The sequence below is a fragment of the Tinamus guttatus genome, unplaced genomic scaffold (assembly GCF_059628265.1).
Source record: "Tinamus guttatus ecotype Peru unplaced genomic scaffold, ASM5962826v1 Tinamus_guttatus_pri_ptg000028l, whole genome shotgun sequence".
Classification (NCBI taxonomy): Eukaryota; Metazoa; Chordata; class Aves; order Tinamiformes; family Tinamidae; genus Tinamus; species Tinamus guttatus.
In genome coordinates, this window is record NW_028288562.1 from 1,207,454 (window position 1) to 1,224,881 (window position 17,428).

Here is a 17,428-nt window from a genome sequence, read left to right on the forward strand (position 1 = left end):
AAGAACAGTCACCTTCCCTGCATCAACTCTTCCATTAAGCTTAGGCCTTTCCATGACTCCACAGCTCCAGCACTGCTCAGTCCACAACGTGGTCCATAAAATCTGTAGATAGTCAGTGCTGCTGAAAGTTGAACTGACTTTAAAAAGAATCACTGTTAGTTGTTCTTCACTCAGACAAAATGTTTTTAATGGTAAAAGATGACTGCAGCTAAAACTGAAGCAACTACAACACAATGCTGTGGAACTGGGATATGAACTGGTTCCCTCCAGGATTAGTTTCAACAGTGTGATGCAGGACCCGGTTCTGCGTAAAATAATTTTCTATTAAACTGGCACATGTGATTTGATTTATTAAGGTAAAGATATCCATAGTAATAGTGTAGTCTGTCCTTCCTTTAAAAGGGAAGCTACCCACAGAAGTACTGCGTAGTCAGGCCTCACCTCTCACCTTACATTTTAGCTTCAATATTACTGTCTTGTTGCGGGACACAGTTCTGTCTCAATTGCTGATGAACATGGCAAAGGAAAAGGAAGGCTTCCATTAGGGCAGTCTTGTTCCTCTGTCACAGCTGGATAACCAGGGTGGATTCATGCCACAGCGAAACTTTTTCCCCGGGGAAATAAAATAAAAGCAGTATTTCTACAAATAATGCATATTGGGCTATTTCATGCAATGCCCTTCTACTTGGAAAGATATGTTTCTCAAAAAAGTGCTGATAGTCAATCAGTCTTGCAGTCATCTATTATTTGGTAAATATATCCTTACTGTCAAGTGTATTGCTTTTCAGTGAAGAATCTTCAAGCATCTTACCAATATAACTTGAATAGCACCTTACAATACAGTAGTGAGGTAGGGAAATAGTTTAGCAAGGTCTGTTGGTAGTTAATAACTTGGTTCAAGTCAAACAGCAAAGTCCAAGTCTACAACTTAGCAGAGTCTGTGGTTCCATGTGTCTTCATTTAACCCTGAGTTTCCATTTAACTTGTAGGTATGCACCAAATGCACACTCAGAAAAGTACTATGTTCATTCAATATAAACTTATTTTTCTATTTGACAGGCATGGCTGTAGAACATAGGATTTTTATGTTTGTAAATGGACTTTTGCATTTGTAAATTATTAAAAAGATTAGTTTATATGCACAATTTGTGGAAAACATTTTAGATGATGACTCATTTACAACCTCTTCAATGCATTTATGTCTTAACGCTCACAAAATACTGTGAGTCACTCAAGTCATTTGTTGTCTACAAGTTTTCTAATCAGAGAAAAGAAGTTCAAGGGTTTTCCAAGTACTTCCCCTTGGTAACTTCAATGACATTTTTTATAGCCTCTGTCTTTGACCGTTTTTCTCAAGCCAGTGAGCTATTAACATAAAGAAAGTTACAGTAATGTTATTTAAATCAAATTCTAAGTGTGTTGTGATTGAAAGTATGTCTGTATCATGAGCTGTATTTAATAGATAGCATTGAAAAAACCCAGATGACTTGTAAACTTGGATACAATCAGAATTTTGGCTGCCATACCACATTTCATTTCTAAGGAGATGATAATCCCTGTCTTCTTTGGAGGAGGGAAAAAAAAAGGCAGTTTAAGTAAGTTAACAAAATTGACATAATGCTGAGAGTTCAAGCACTTGTGCTGTCTCTCCTTACCCCCTTCCAAAGAACCACGTGCTGCTTTAGCCTGAACAGAAATGGGAATGTATCAAACTAGTAGAAGCTTTTGCTGTTTTAGAACACACTTTTTTGCATTAAAGGATTTAGCATTTAGTCTTTTTATTGAGGATATTGGCTTTTTTCAACAGTGTTAATGCATCTGCTTTAAATGCCCTTTCTTGTTTTCGCTGCAGTTCTATTTGTAAGTGTGAAAAGTAAGACAGCACCTGCTGTAGCTGCAACTGGTGTCTCCTGAGACCTAGTACCCAGACATGTTGTGAAGTATAATGATTAGATCGAGAGAAGATATTCATCTCTTTCTCATCTTAAATGGGTTTTTCAAATTACAAACACATGTAAAGGGAACAAAGCGAGTCTAAGATACCTGCAGCACAGGTTATCACAGAAAAGAATGGTGTAGCAGGAGGATGCAGAACAGAACTATACAGAAAATTTGCTATTCTGCACTTAATACTCTATAGCCAGAATTTCAAGCTTCCTGAAACCCCCAGGACCACTGAAATGCCTTTTCTCTTGCAGTGGCCCTTTGTCAGGATCCTCATGTCATCAAAGTGCAGGAAACTAATTTCCTCTGAGTAGAGATGCTATACACAAGGTCTACTTTTTGCCACAAAAAAAGGCCAGGCTAAGGAGGGCTTCAGTAAGGAAAATGACCATAAGTAAGTTTCTTCTAGCTGTTATAAGTATTTGAAATAGTTTCCTCATGATTTCTTGGAAAATAGTAACTTGGAGAGCTAATGTGCCCGAGTCCAGCCAAGCCAGGTTTGGTCATGGAAACATAAGAGAGACCGTGCAGCTCTTCTGTTCAGCCCTTGGTCATGTTGCCGAGTTCATATCTCCTTCACGCGTAAGACACTGGCTTTGGGCTCTCCTTCTCTGTGAGAGATTTAATGATGATAAATCCAAGTGGAGCCAAGAGCTTTGACATAGCCCGTGTTTACACGCGTTGTTCGCCCTCTCTCTTTTTCCTCAGAGAGCTGACATAGGGATCTCTGCCTTAACCATCACCCCCGATCGGGAGAACGTGGTGGACTTCACGACGCGCTACATGGACTACTCGGTGGGCGTGCTGCTCCGGAAGGCGGAGAAGACGGTGGACATGTTTGCGTGCCTGGCGCCGTTCGACCTCTCCCTGTGGGCCTGCATAGCTGGCACGGTGCTGCTGGTGGGGCTCCTGGTCTACCTCTTGAACTGGCTCAACCCTCCGCGCCTTCAGATGGGATCCATGACCTCCACCACGCTCTACAACTCCATGTGGTTCGTGTACGGATCCTTTGTGCAACAAGGTAAGAAGCAAAGGGGGTCTCTATCATCCCAGTGGCCATGGACACCTTCCCCAGCTGTTCCTCGGGGACTCGGAGCGCGGTGAGGCCACGTGTCCTCTGGTTTCCAGGTCTCTAGCATCCAGCAGGCTCGTGTGGGCACCACGAGAAGCTCAGGAGTGTTGCCTGCTAGCCTGTTGTACGTCGTGGCTGTCTAATTATAGCAAGATGATTTCTTGCATTGGAAAAAAGTATTTTTGATCATCTGCTGAGGAATTATTCATAGCTAATGTGAGTGCTATGTTCAGAGTCAGACAGAAAATATTGCCATTTGGCTTTTGAGCTAAAATTAGACCAGTCATGGGTGCCGTATGGTCTTACTTCTACTATGTCTGGCATTTATTCTTCCTGCTAGTGTTTTATCTCAATTTTCCTATGTAATTTTTAAACTCAGAAAATCTTCTCGGTGCTCAAGCACCTGTGTGCTTTCTCCATTCCCTCTAGCATCTGGTTTAGCCCAAGGTCTGTTAAATTACCAAGTCCTTTGCAATCTGACACTTCTGGCGGGGGCTTAACTGTGTATCTTAAAGGTACCAAACAACTGTCCTTGGTTTGGTTTATATCTCTTAATATTCTGATGTGCAAATTAGGGTGATAATGCAAAATGGAATAAGAAAACACAGTTTCATATGAGAAGGAAGAAGATTTAGCTAATGACAAATGACAACAAAGTAAAACAAATACCTTCTGGCATTTATGCGTGTAATCATTCAACAGTCAGTACTGGCACTGCAGAGATGCATGCTTGTAATTTAATGGAGCATCTGCTCTATAAAACGCCATGGCCATTGAAGCCTGAAAAGCCCAACATGGCTTTTGGATCTTAACATGAATTCAGATAAAATCCTGTAGATAAAAGTATTGTATTTATGTAGTGCTAGACCTCATAATTTAGAAACTACATAATTTCCTGTTGGAAATATCAGATGAACATCCTTAAAAACTGAAGGTATGCACGAAGATTGAGTGTAAAACCTCTAGAAGGACAGCACCACTCAAAAAGAAGAATAAAGACCTCAGGTGGATAAATTCCACAAGAAGTGGGGTATGTTTTTAAACGTAGAGACCTTAATTTTGCAACTACTTTTTTCACTGAGTAGGATGGTTAGTTCAGGAAAGCTGAACAGGGATGGTATTTTTTTTAACATGTGCAAAGGCCTCAGAGCCAGCTGAGAGCTGTAAGAGTTTTTTTTTTGAATGTATGTGAGTGGGTTTTAAAGTTTTCTTTCTGCCTAAAATATTCCCAATGTAACAGTTGAGGGAATCCAACTGTGCAAGAGCAGTTGGTCCATTTAGGAAGCTAGACTTGTTACATCTGTCTGCCTGTTGGATTAAAACTTGTGAATTAGTTTCTTTACTGCTTGAATGACAGGTGATTTTATGTAGGTTATTGCTTGGTATTAGCCTCAGCATCCCTGCTGTATTTTCAACATCATTAGTCCCTAAATGCTCTTTGGGAGATCACTTAGCAAAGGTTTAAAAGGGGCAAAGCTAGATTGATCAGTCACTTAAGTCTCATGAGCTCTCAGAGCTGTTTGCTTTGTGGCTCTCTAAATGAGCCTGTGGTGCTCAGCACCCTGTTTCTTCCAAATTCTCATGATACTCTGCAACCAAGACCTTCAGCTGATGGTCAGTTAGCGTGCGAAGAAAAGGGTTTTTATGACCAGTCCGTAAATGAGTGTGCCCAAGTAAGGCTTAGGAAGGAAGCCCTGGATAAAGTGTGAAGTAAGTCCAGGAAAAATTCCTATAAAGGAGATGAAAATGCATGGGACTGGATGACTGAAAGGCAGAATTCCCTTGGGGAGAAAAAAAAAAGAGAGAGAGAAAAAAAAGAAAAGACAGAAAAGAGGAGTTTGCTCTGAGAGATTGGCACCCGCTGCCTGCACTGGTTGGGAGAGGGCCATGAGAGGCAGCTCAGGGTTAGTAACATCTGCTGGTGGAACATGGCAGGCTGGAAGCACAAAGCTGTTGCAGACCCGAGAAAAAAGTTCACAAATCTGGAAGGTGAGAAGTGTTTATTTACAGAGAGAGATGGTTACCACTCCACCAAGTGGATTTTCAGTGCAACTCCTTGGAATTCATGAGGGTAACTTAAAACTTCACTTTGTTTCTGTTGAATGAGGGGAGGCTGTAGACATGTGTCTCCTTCAGATGATGAGTAGAAGGACAGTCCTTATTTTGCCAGAAGGAAGACATTATGCATGTTTAACAGGATTGATAGCAAAAAATACGAAGCTTCCAGACCAGTTTAAACACAAAGACTCAGAACACCTCAGAAATCCAGTGCAAAAGTTAAGAGATTCATTTGGTATGTCATACTATATTTTGCATTCAATTTGAGCGTAGCAAAAACTGTATTAGCTGAAGTTTTCTTGTTTACCAACTTGTGAATACAAACAAATGAAAGTAATTTCCATTGACAGGCTAACTGACTATTGTGGTAATTTTGCTTCTGTTTGCACTCATCAGCTCTTCATTCAGCAAAGAATTTTGCAGGTTTTATTTGTTTTGGAATAGCAAATTTGTTGCTATTAATTGTGATTGGCGTATCTTAAGCGTGGCAGCATGGGACCTCTCAGATGCTGTCAGGTTCACTTAAGAAGTGTTTCAGCTGCTGATTTAAAACACGACAAGGTACTCATTTCTGTTATCAAAACACACAGCCAAAGATGCTTTTATGTCCTGCATGGAGAGAAACAAAGCGGCATGAGCCTGCGATCCTGGAGCTTTGATAGTGCTGGATGCTTTGTGTGGTGCTAGCAAATGTGTTTTAGCATCCTCTTTTCTTTCTTTAAATAGACTAAAGATTTGCAAGCATAGAGGTTGGCTCCAAATCTGCCATGGTCTGAAAAAGAGGCCTTTGGTGTGAAAATACAAATATATCTTTAAGGATTTTGTTTGAAACAGAAAAGACCTCTTCCCTTTGTTTCTTCCGAAATAGCTGGAGCCTGCAGTTAACACAGATAGCTTTGGTCTGTTGTGTCAGTTCATGTTTTCTGTCAGCCTTGGCTCTCTGATGTTCTGATCAAACTCTATTAGCAAATACTAACCCTTGCAGTTTCTGAAGAAGAGAAAAACGGTGTGTCGTTGTCTGTAGACTAGAGTCAGCACAGGCCAGTTGGGCAGTTTCTAAGGCAGAGCTATGCATTACTGGCATACTCAGGAGCAAAATGGAGGTATTTTTAATTGTTGTCTCAAAGGTAGACTGTGAAACATGAGGTAAAGATCTGTTACTCTTTCATGTGTTACAGAAACTTAAATCTAGCCAGGAGAATATTTTTCCTAAAGAAGACTCCCAAGATGAGAGGACGAGCCCGGCTTGCCTTGCTGCTCCCTGGTGCCGCACATACCTGTGCCGGTTCCTCAGAGAGGAGGTTTAAGCAGAGCATCTCTTCACTCGCTTGCTTGAATAATTTAATATCACTGCTCCTTACATCATCTAGACTAGCTTTTAATTTCCTTTTGCCTCGTGTTGGATTCAGCACACAGCCTAGGGTGCTGCTTCAGAGACCCTGTATCACAGAGGTGTATTTTCCTCTCTGCTCTTGCTGACGGCTGCGCTTGCCTTGCTCCTTCCCATTGACATTGCTCCTCAACAGAGCGTATCATCATTATTATCAATAATTATTATTATTCCACTTGGAGCTCTTGATTTTCCTTCCTGTTGTATGCAACTTCGCTTTTCTTTTTCTTCAGCCCTGGTGTTGTTGCTTTTCCCTCAGATCTTGCCCTCGTTAGAACAGGCCAGTCCTGGGAACCTGCCATGGGAGCAAGAACCAAAGAACTGTTCCAGGGTATAAACCGGGCCAGAAACATAGTGGATTTAGACTGGAACGACTCACTGCAGTGGTGCAAATGCCCTATTATGCTTGCTGAGGGCCTGGTTTAATCTCCTGTAGATTATCTGTTAACTTCTTGATGGGCTATTTTAAGGCAATACTCTAGAGATTGATCTGCTATTGCTCTTACCAGCTAAAAACAATGATTTAAGAAACAGAAGTTCAGGATTTAGAGTTTGCTTCCAACCCTTTTTATATAATAGATCTTCTTTATTTTTTGAGACAGGGGAAATGCTGCATATTTTATATCAAAAACATGTAGAGGAATATTCCAGAGATTTTTTTTTCTTTGAAACAAGCCTAGAATTTGCTTCTCAATACAGTCATTGACCTAGTTTAATGGAATTCAGCTGAATGTGGACAAAATAATTAAATTATATCGAAAATGGCAATTTTCTGAGTATAACCTAGAGCAGAAAGACTTTGCCTGTCTCTTATCCCACACAGTTCACTGGACTTTTTTGGAATCTCCCTGTGAGATCTGAAGCGACATTTCTGAACTCGGGTGGCTGGGATTCCCCATCTTTCAGGGAAGGATGCAAGGCTCTAGCTGCTTCACTTGGAAATACCTGTAAGAATGAGAGCCAGACAGATTATTATTTCTTGCAGTAGCAGGAAATGTCTTTATAATTGCTGCCTCGTCCGAGATTTAATCGCTTCTCAGTGATTCCAACAAAACAAGCGTTTGCTGTTGTTCTATAAATAAGGTTTGACCACAGGATAACAAGTGATTAAGGTATTACCTGTAAGAGTGTTTTTTCAGTTGCCTTAATACTCTTGCTTGTAGCAAGGTTATGAAATAAATGATGTGGGAGCATCACAGATTTTATCCCCGTAAGCTTTGATTAGATTAAAATGCCAGTCACAAACAGAAAGGTTTGACCCTCGGTGCTGTCATTAATGGCCGGTTCTGTTCATAATGCCCAGTAAATGAGCAAGTCTAACAGTTTGCCCTGCTTAAATTATATTTCCTAGGAGCAACGAGAGAGACTCCAAGCCTTGGCACTTCTGAGTCGTTATAATACTTCTCAGATGGCTGAAGCCTTCTCAGTCTCGTTCCTTGCATTACCACCCAAGGCGCGATATAATCCTCCCGAAATGCTCTGCCTGGAGTCTGCTGTTGCTTAATAAACTGCTCCGTCTTACTTAGCTTGTTCTTGGCGTGTTGCTATCAGCAGGAAACCATTACCCCGCGACAGCGTTCCTTCTTAGCGACGTTTTCTCTTAATTAACTGTACACCAATCGCTGTGCATTTAATTTTCAGATGAAAACTCTAAAAATGTTTGGAAAAGATGTGTTAGCAATCAATTACATCCTCACATGTCATATTGGCGGTGAAGCCTAATTACTTTTAAGCTTAACCAACCCAAAAAAATATCCAGTGCATAGGGCTGAGGGCAGAGACTTAGTTCTTAGTTTGAACTCGGCATCTGATCTGCTGGTTGACCGTAGAAACTTCATTTCATACCTTTTGTCCTTGTTCTCATCGTTAAGATCGAGACATTACTTTTCTTCATAGACACAATATCTTCCGATAGAAAACAAGCTCTAAATGTCACACTTACTAATATTAATTTTGTTTGCTTTTTAGACTTTTGACAGGACTTGACATGTTCCTGTGACAAGAAGAATAGATTTGCTGAGTCTAAAATCCATTTAAAAACTCAACACTGAACTGGGAAAATAAAAGCCAGATAAGAAACACATTAGGGAACACAGAAATCTCCTGATCTTTTTCCCTCTCTTTAAGATAAAGCTAGAAAGGGCATATGTATATATACATCCTTTCCCCAATCTATTCATTTATAGATGCGTATATAAAAATGTTATTGTCAAGCTGCTTTATCCACAGCAGGTATGTTTGCGAGATTGTAAGTCTGTCCTGAAACATGACATCTCAAATTTCTCATTTTGTTACACTAAACCTAGCTGTGTCTATTCACATGTGCATGTGTCGTTGCACAAACAGGGCAACTGCAGCTCTGTGGTACCCGTACACATTTTTCAGATGTCTTAATGGTTTGGGCTGGTCTTGTTGACCACATCAAAATATAACAAAGTTTTGGCAATGGTGTCTTATATGTATAATGTATTTGGAAACCACAAGTGACTTGCAGGGCTTTCAGAATATACTGAGAATGCTTGCTATGTGCACAATACACTGTGCAATCACTGGGTGCCTGCCACTTGCAGAGATTTATCTCACCATCTCCTTTTGAAAAAGTAATTCCAAGGAATAACCACACTTCAAGGAAAACGTTGGGTAGCATGGGCATTTGTTTGCAGCAGTCTGATATCACTAGCATTAAACTGCCAGGGGATATGCCTGGATTTTCTCCTAAATTGAAGGTAAGACTCGTTCAATCCTCGGAGGAGCCTGAATTAATGGATTTCTGTATCTTGTGTGCACCTGCCTTTTGAGTCCTAGCGCAAGGCAGCGTATTTGGAGGTGTTGTGTCTGATGTCCCAAGCCCTGCCTTCCCCTAGGACCAGCCCCACGCCGGATTAATTGGCTGTGGGCAGGTAGCGACTGTCTGGCTGGATAGAGAATAAATGCTGATCGAGGCCAAGTAAAACGAACGCAAAAGCACAGTTAGGTGTGTGGTGCATTTATCTGCGCTTTTTTTAGAACTATAGTAAATATTTATTCAGAACTGTTGTTTAATTGCTACTATTTGTAATATTTCTATATGCTATGTGCATTCTTTAAAAAATGGGAATATTAGACTTGGATTAAGTAATCAGTTTTCTCGTTCAGAGTTCAGCTGTGTATAATACATATTTAATTTAGGAAATGAGAAACATCCAATTGTTGGCTAAATTATTCTCTTGCATTAAAAAAGGCATTTAACTCGTATTTTCTGCCTGCAAAAGATATTCCAAAGCTGAACAGGCTGCACCTTCAGGGCAGCCAACCTTGTCCAGCTCTTTGATTTCCTTATACAGAAGCTTATGCTTAAGTTGGTGAATTCACTTGGTTAACGGGGAGAAGAGGTAGGAAATGAGTTTCACCTTTATTAAGAATCAGTGGATTTTCGATGGATATCCAGGGCAGCAAATGAACGTGAGTTTGGAGGGGAACCCCTGATAGTTTTCCATGGCTTTCAAGCCCATGGGGAGCCCTCCTCTGCAACAGCTGCCCCGTTGGTATCGGCCCCCGCGGTTCCTCCTCACTGCACGGGTGCCACGAAAATAGTCTGCAACGTGATGCCAAGGATGACAAAAAGGGGTTTAAGTTGCCAGCAAAACAAGTCTCTCTTCCTCTGCTCTCGATTTTTTTTTCTCAGCCCTTTGCTAATATTAAAATGCATATAAAAAGAGAGAGGACCAAAATTAATATTAAAAGGGAGCATGTGATGATACCAGATGAGTATTTTGATGGTGTTAACCAGCCTGTTGCTCTCGCTGATTGCAAAGATCATGTTTCGCTCCCATTTCAGCAAGTATGGGATAATGAGAGCTATTTTTTCTTTCCCTCTCTATCAGGTTCCCAGCATGCAAATAAAGGGAATATTCTTCAGTGGAACAGCATCCCAGTGTAGGAAACCAGTGTCGCTTAATTTTTATTCTTTCATGGGCAGTTAGCAGGGGGAAGAGATGATAAATTGGGATTTTGCCTTTCCAGTGCTTTCAAAGTTAGTGAAATGCCTTAGAAATACGTGATATCTCATTTTAAGTCAAAGGAATGTGCATGGTTTGGCCTTAAGGTTCTGCTTCCCCGCCGCTGTAGGATAGAGGAAAGGTAACAAAGCAGGGGAAAGACGGAAAATCTTCTGCAAACAGTGACTGTCCATCAACAGCGGTGACAGATCTGCAGAGTTGAGTGGCAGTGTTAGTTGTTCATGTCTAGATGTACTTGTTAGTAAAATGCTTTTCAAGTATTAGTATGTATTTTTTTCTTAAAACAGCTTCTTCCTTCTCTGTATCTTTTCCCAAGGAAGAAAACCCTCACTATCTGGTAAGGTCATCTTTGAAGTTGATTTTCAATTCCAGCATGGTTTCAAGTAGAGTGATAGCTGATTCACAGGGCTTTTTGTTTAATAAAAAAAAAAAAAAAGTTATTCCAGCTTGAAACATAAGTGTTTGCATTAGTGTTTTCCATCAGCAAATGGCATTATATTGTTGTTATCATTGAAGCCTAGAAGGATGAATGTTTTCTTCTTTCCTGTGTTCACTATGAACTGTCACAGTATTACTTCAAGTCATCTGAGTTTGAGAGACCTCCTTGATAACAACGCTACAGGATGTATTTAAGTGGAATTTTAGTCTAAATTTTAAAATGTGCTACTTTGGTGGGTAATTACAGCTTCTGTGTCGGTGAGGATTAAATTCTACAGGGTTAAAGTTCTATCAGTGCAGGTGAGAACTCTGAAATTAAAGGATAACCAGAATTAGTGGCATGAAAACTGAATTAGTGTATCTGAGATGCATCCGATTCACTTGCTTCTGAGGTTGTCAGATGTCACTGTGGTGGTGGATAAATCTGTAAGAACAGATTTATACCATGTTTCAGAATACTTGGAAAGCTCAAGCAAACACTTCCAGTATATAAAAATATATGTGTGTGTGTATATATGGATATATATATCTTTCAGTAATTTGATATCTCTTAGCTTTTTCTGTTATCTTTTTAAAATCCCTTTCACCCCTAAAATTTCGAGTCCCAGAGCTGTGCAGAGGTAAAAATAACAACAACAACAATGATGGTGATGGACAAAGGTAACTGTCAAAAAAACCAAGGAGTCTTTATGGAGATGATTATTTCCTCATGTGCTCACTGGATTGTCTTTTGTTTTGCTTGGTTGATAGCTGTTTGTTTTCAACCAAAGGGGAATCTCTCTCCCTCTGTTCATAATGTCCTCCCTGACAAGCTCTTAGATAAAGCAGCACTTGAATACCTCATTAATGACATTGTTCAGTTTAATGTTAATTATGTGTACAGATGGCCTATTTTCAGTTCATTGTGCACAATCCCTTTTACCATCCCGGCAGGTACTGCATATAGCCCTGTCAGAAGTCCCCGCTGCTGAATAAACCCCTTGTGACAGCTAGTTTCTAAAGCATTTATGAGTGCGTACCCTGGGTGATAACTGGGGGAGATTGTTGGAGGCTTTGGAGCGTTTGTGTCCGACCATTCGCGGTAGGGAGATGAGGTCTCACCATCTCTTGACATCTAATGAAAAGGCTGCCAGTGCGCAAGGGTTTTTGTTAAGGTCGGGTGGTGATGATGCAAATAGTGTGTTCATACAGAGTGCGGTCAAGGCAATCTTAAAGCTCTGTTTAATTCCATGTTCTATAATATTCTCCTTGAGTTTGTTACACACACTCGGTGCTTCAGTCTGGGTGTGCCTATGTTTGTAACTACATCACATAAAATGATTGTCCTAAGTTGTGAAGATGGTAGCAAAGCAACATCTGGTTGGAGCTTCTTTTGAGCAAATATCTGTTGGTGGAAATTGCGAGGCTTACCACAGCCTTACTGATCATATTATAACCAATGGCATTGCATTTGGTAATTCCAAAATTAAATTTACAAACCTGCTGAATGTTCTCATGAGGAAAAAAAAAAAAAAAAGTATTTTCAGAAGCTCCAAAACAGGATCTTTATGGCCATTAGAGATGGGTGCAGACTCATAGTTCAGAACTGCTCATAGTTACAGTAATCAAAAGATCTACTGTCAAATATCAAGCCTTGCATGTTATTTCAGGGTCTAAATATAAATGGTATAAGTCCAGTAATGCTGCCTCTAAGAGCTCCCAGTACCTTCAGTAAATAGAGCTAGACAGCTCCATTTTCAAATTTTGGCTATAATCATTGCTACTCTTTTGTTATGACAGCAGAAGATGAAAATGAAAAGTACTTTTATGATACATTTTCTACCCCTTCAAAGCCCAATTATTTTACTAGTCGCAGAAGCCCTGGAAAGTTTATCCACTGTCTCTGTGTAGTTATATTGCACTGGGCACCGTAGTGTGTTGGCACTCAATTCCTGCACCCTATTATTTGTAGTAAATTTGTTCACCTATGCATGCGACATTTTGCTTTTTGATAGAAAACAGCATATTTTACTGATTCTGCAGCATGGTGGAGTTTGACCACTGGGGGCCTGTTAAAATCAGAAATTAGGAGTTTGTGTTGTGGTTCCAGGCTTCGAAGACCTTCAGAAGCCTCCAGGAATGAATTCCCGTAGCACTCAAAGGTTCCTGCTGTAAATAGCAAGTAAGAGAAGTGCAAATCAGATGCATAAATGTCACACACAAAGTATGACTGGTACTGTGAGAAGCAAAGCTACAGCCATTTGCTGGGTTCTGATACAACGTGCCTCCTGCCACCTCCTCTTCCTCATCGTCACAGTTTGAGCAAGATGGCTGCAAGGAAGCGATTTGTTGTTGGGAAGGGAATTATAAATATACGATAACTAATATGTAATGCTAACGTCATTTTAATCAGGTGATTATTAAAGGACCGTTTGGCCGTTAAGGACATTGATTTAATGGGAGTTAATTTAATGATTGAGCGCTGTTTGTGTAACATTATCATTGCTAGTGATGCAGAAAATTGGAATCTCGGCTCAGCTGACAAGACGGTGGATTTTCCATTATCCTGCTGAGTCTCCTCTATTGGAATGCAGTTGTTAGACCTTTTTTATACTTTCAGTATATGCTTAAATGTTTGGGTTTTGTCTCAAAGTTCGTGAGCAAAAAAAGGTAAGTAGAAATATTCATCATTGTTGTGTTCTCTCTTTTTTAATCAGCGGCTTGAGTTTCTGTCTAATGTGGACTTAAAATAGACTGGATTTTGGTTTTGACTTGCTATCACTTCTCTCATGGAACACAAATTTTCTGTTTTCCTTTTCGACTTTCTCCACACCAAGTATGATCATGGTGCTTAGGACAAGTGGGGCACTGAAATGCTTTGCTCTTGTATCCCTATCCATATATACAGCTGTAATGTTGTGTCAGTGTTGCTGGCTACCATTAGTTCTCTTCAGGGTTCTAGTGTATTTTTCAGTAGGAGGGTTCCAAAGGACACAGCTGAGAATGCCGTGCTTGAAGCAAAATAGGTTGCAAGTGGTTATCTGGTCCGTCTTGTGGTTATTTACTTGTGTCTATCGGGTTATCTCTGCATCAAGGGCCTCTGGACACGCCTATGGGATGGGTATGTTGGGCTGCAACTTCATGAGGGGTTCATGGAGGGCCACAGGTTCTTGAATTGCCGGTGTTGGAAATTTCAGCTTGGATAATCTTTTAATGAAGAAATAGAGCTGAGCAACGAGGCGTAGTGTGCAAGCCAAGTGCCCAAGGCCCATCTGCAGAGATGCTCAGGAGCAGCGAGCGGAGGGTCGTTGGGGGCTTGGTGAGAGCCTCAGCTCCATGACGTGCCTGGTGAAGGCAAGGCGGTGGTGGCTACAGTGCTGTGCTGCGTATCCTTGCTTGCCAGAGACAAAAAAAAAAAAAAAAATGTGTGGAATAAAAATTTCCAGCTGCAGTAGGAGGTAAAATGTAGTCTGGATGCAAAAGAAAAGCTGGTGGGAGCACCAAAGAAATGGAGGGCATGTTGAACAATTTGAGAAACATCACCATTCCTGGCGCAGGAAAGGAAGAAAATATCTGCAGAGGGCAGGTTGCAGGCAGCAATAAATACTGATGGCCCCAACCCATCAGAGGCAGGAGCAGAGAGCAGTTGTATGGAGGGGCAGAGTGGAGGCAGCCCACGACCTCCAGAAAGGAGTCCTGGAAACCGAATGCATCAAAGCCGTGTTCAGCTTGTTTGTTTGTGTTCCCAGCATAGGAAATGGTGCAGATCCAAAAATACAGGTGCAGATTCTGCTGGTTGCATAAAAAATAAAAATGGGGAGTTATATGGAACAAACATAGAAGGGTTTTGCAGAGGCACGCATACAGAAAATAATTTCGCATCTGCACTGAAGAGACTGCCAGTCATGTAATGTAGACAGATAATCCTGGTACAGTACTCAAATCTAAAAAAAATAAAAAAATAAATAAAAAATAAAAAGCAGGCAGGGGAACAGAAGGGTGACGTGATACCTTCTTTGAGGCAAGATTTAAAAAAGGAAAAGAACCCAGAGAGAAAGTCTCCCAGCCCCTTAAAGGGTAGGAAAGAGCAGGGGGTGCTTTCTTTGAGCTCTGTTCTCATTGTCTTCTTTGAGGGCAGTGAGAACAGAGCCTCCCAGCCTGTCAAAAGTAAACCCCCTTCCAGGGAGAACAAGTCCAATGAGATTAATCATGGAATCGTTACACTAACAACAAAAATGAGACAAAAAGTGGGTGATTATTCAGCTCAGAATTAAGGTTCTGAGGAAAAAGATGGGACTCCAAATGATAAAGTGAATATACTCCTTGGCTACCTGTAGACCAATGCCATAAATTTGCCTAATAAACAAGAGCAGTTGCAATTGTTCTCTGATGAATGTGAATTTGCTCTACATGTCCTGACGGCTTTCAGTGGTATCAAGTCGAGGGATTAGAAAGCTACCGTGAAATATAATGAACAACTTAGAGAAGGATGGAGTGGGCAAAAGAGGAGGAAGAGGAGCGCCATGTCCAAGTGGCATGAGGTATTTCTGAGCCATTGCAAACCCATAAGCAATTGGTCTTGACACAGCACAGTCCTTGTGCTAATGACTGGAGCACAAAGCAAGGTGGTTGTTGGGGTCTGCTGGGATCAGGCTGGAGAATGGGACGATGGGCTCCGTAAGGGCAGGTTTGTAACATGGAAGGGAAATGAGAATTATCATAGGGATGTTCAGTCTGGATGGTTCAAGCCTCCGTCTGCCCGTGCTAAAGCATCTTGAGTGCATATGTAAATCCAATGGAAAGGAGAGAAAGGCAGAATAAAGCAGCTAAAAAAATGGAGGTCAAATGGTACAGGGAGCAAATGGGCACAAAGACAATAAGAAAGAGGGTTTTGAAAAAATAGGAGGAGCAAAATAAACCCAAATGATAACTTAGCACTGCTAGGTGGAAGTTACAGAGCTGAGAGGAGTTACATGGGAAAGGCAACCAATATTTCTGTTCTGTATTTGTGGAAAAAGCAGGTGATGTATTCATATCAGATGGTGATAATTAAATACTTTCCACTTCAACAGCAACTTAAGAGGATGGCAAATGGTGCTAATGTCAGACCTCCTCGGTTCAGCAAATCTGAACGCTGATGTTCACCTACACGTTTTCTAGGAGCTTGTTAAGGAGCTTCCAGGAGCATTATTGTTGATTGCAATACATTTTGAAACATTGGGCAAGTTTTAGAAAGCTGGCAAATTTCTGATGGGGGACTGTGGGGAAAAAAAAAGTCCAAACTGAATCTCCAGGTCAAGTATTTTTGCCATCTTAATATATGAATACAAGACTTTGAAGCCATTCATGGGTATAGACAGAAATCTAATACTTAAAAAAAAAAGACACTGCCTTAAAAACATCTAGTTCTGAATGATATATATGAAGCATTAGTGTGGTGCTGCTAGCAGCTGCTAGTGAAGGACATGCAAGGAGATTTCCAGTACAGACAGGAATAGGAAATGTTTGTTTTGTCCCTTGAGCAGTGTCTGGTGGCATATAAAGGATTTGTGTTCAGCAGAAAGCACGGGCCAGATATAAACTGTGTTGAGCTGCATTGCTGACAGAGTTTACACATGAAAACATATTCCATATCATCTTGTATGTTAGGAAGATGAATGCGTAGAGTTCACAATGTTGCTGGTATATCTAAACTTAAGGCTTGGTAATGACAACATTTTCATAAATCTGTATTAGCTACATTATTTTTGTGTAAAATTGGAGAAAATATAGCAACAATATACTTTGACATGTAGAATATTTCAAATATCCTTTTTTAAGTGGCTTACACACGAAGAAAAGAACACAAGGGGAGAAACAGGTGGTGTGGTGAATAAAAGCAGCGTTTGGCTCTTGAACTTGCCCAGACCTTATAAAATGCTGGTCCTGCCTCGTGCTCAGCTTCTTGCTTAGTCGCAATCCCCTGCAATCTGCCAATATTTGTAAGGCCAGGGAACTCAGCTGCTGCTTTCCAAGCTGGCTTGGACGGCACCACCGGCTCAAGGAGCAGCAGAGCTGGCGAGCCCGCTGCGGGCAGCGCGCTCCGCTTACGGCAATCCACCTTCGCTGCTAGGGAAATTAATGCACCGGGGGCACTTCAAGGATGGGAAAACATGGCTGGAAAATGGAAAGACCGCAAGAAGAATTCTCAATGAGAGATCTTTCCAGCAGCTTTCAGGCTGCATTTATTTCACAGCTGGTAGGAATAGGTGAAGGCTTCTTTGTAAAGTGTTTTTTTTTTTTTTTTTTTTTTGGTCCTATTCTGAATTTTACATTTCCAATTGAAAACAGGAAAGATTTTACATTATCAGAGAAGTTTTTAACAGAACAATAGCGATAGCTAATGCCCTGAAAGATTCTGCCTTTGAAGAGCTGTGCTTAGGTAGAGTTTCATAAAGATAACAGAGATCAGTCAAACCTGAGGTATTGTTTCACGTGGCAAAAAATAGCTAAAATATAAAATGCCTTTTCCTCTTTGTTAAAACAAACTACTCCCCTCACACCCACTCT

General features: G+C 40.8%; 1 protein-coding gene across 1 annotated transcript in view; it reads left to right on the forward strand.

The window, feature by feature from the left end:
* GRID2 (glutamate ionotropic receptor delta type subunit 2) overlaps positions 1 to 17,428 on the forward strand; it is a 561,587-nt gene that overhangs the window by 463,411 nt on the left and 80,748 nt on the right. Inside the window, exon 11 of the mRNA XM_088529596.1 lies at positions 2,653 to 2,965. Within this exon, the coding sequence (XP_088385722.1) occupies positions 2,653 to 2,965 (313 nt within the window). The remainder of the gene's footprint in view (positions 1 to 2,652; positions 2,966 to 17,428) is intronic.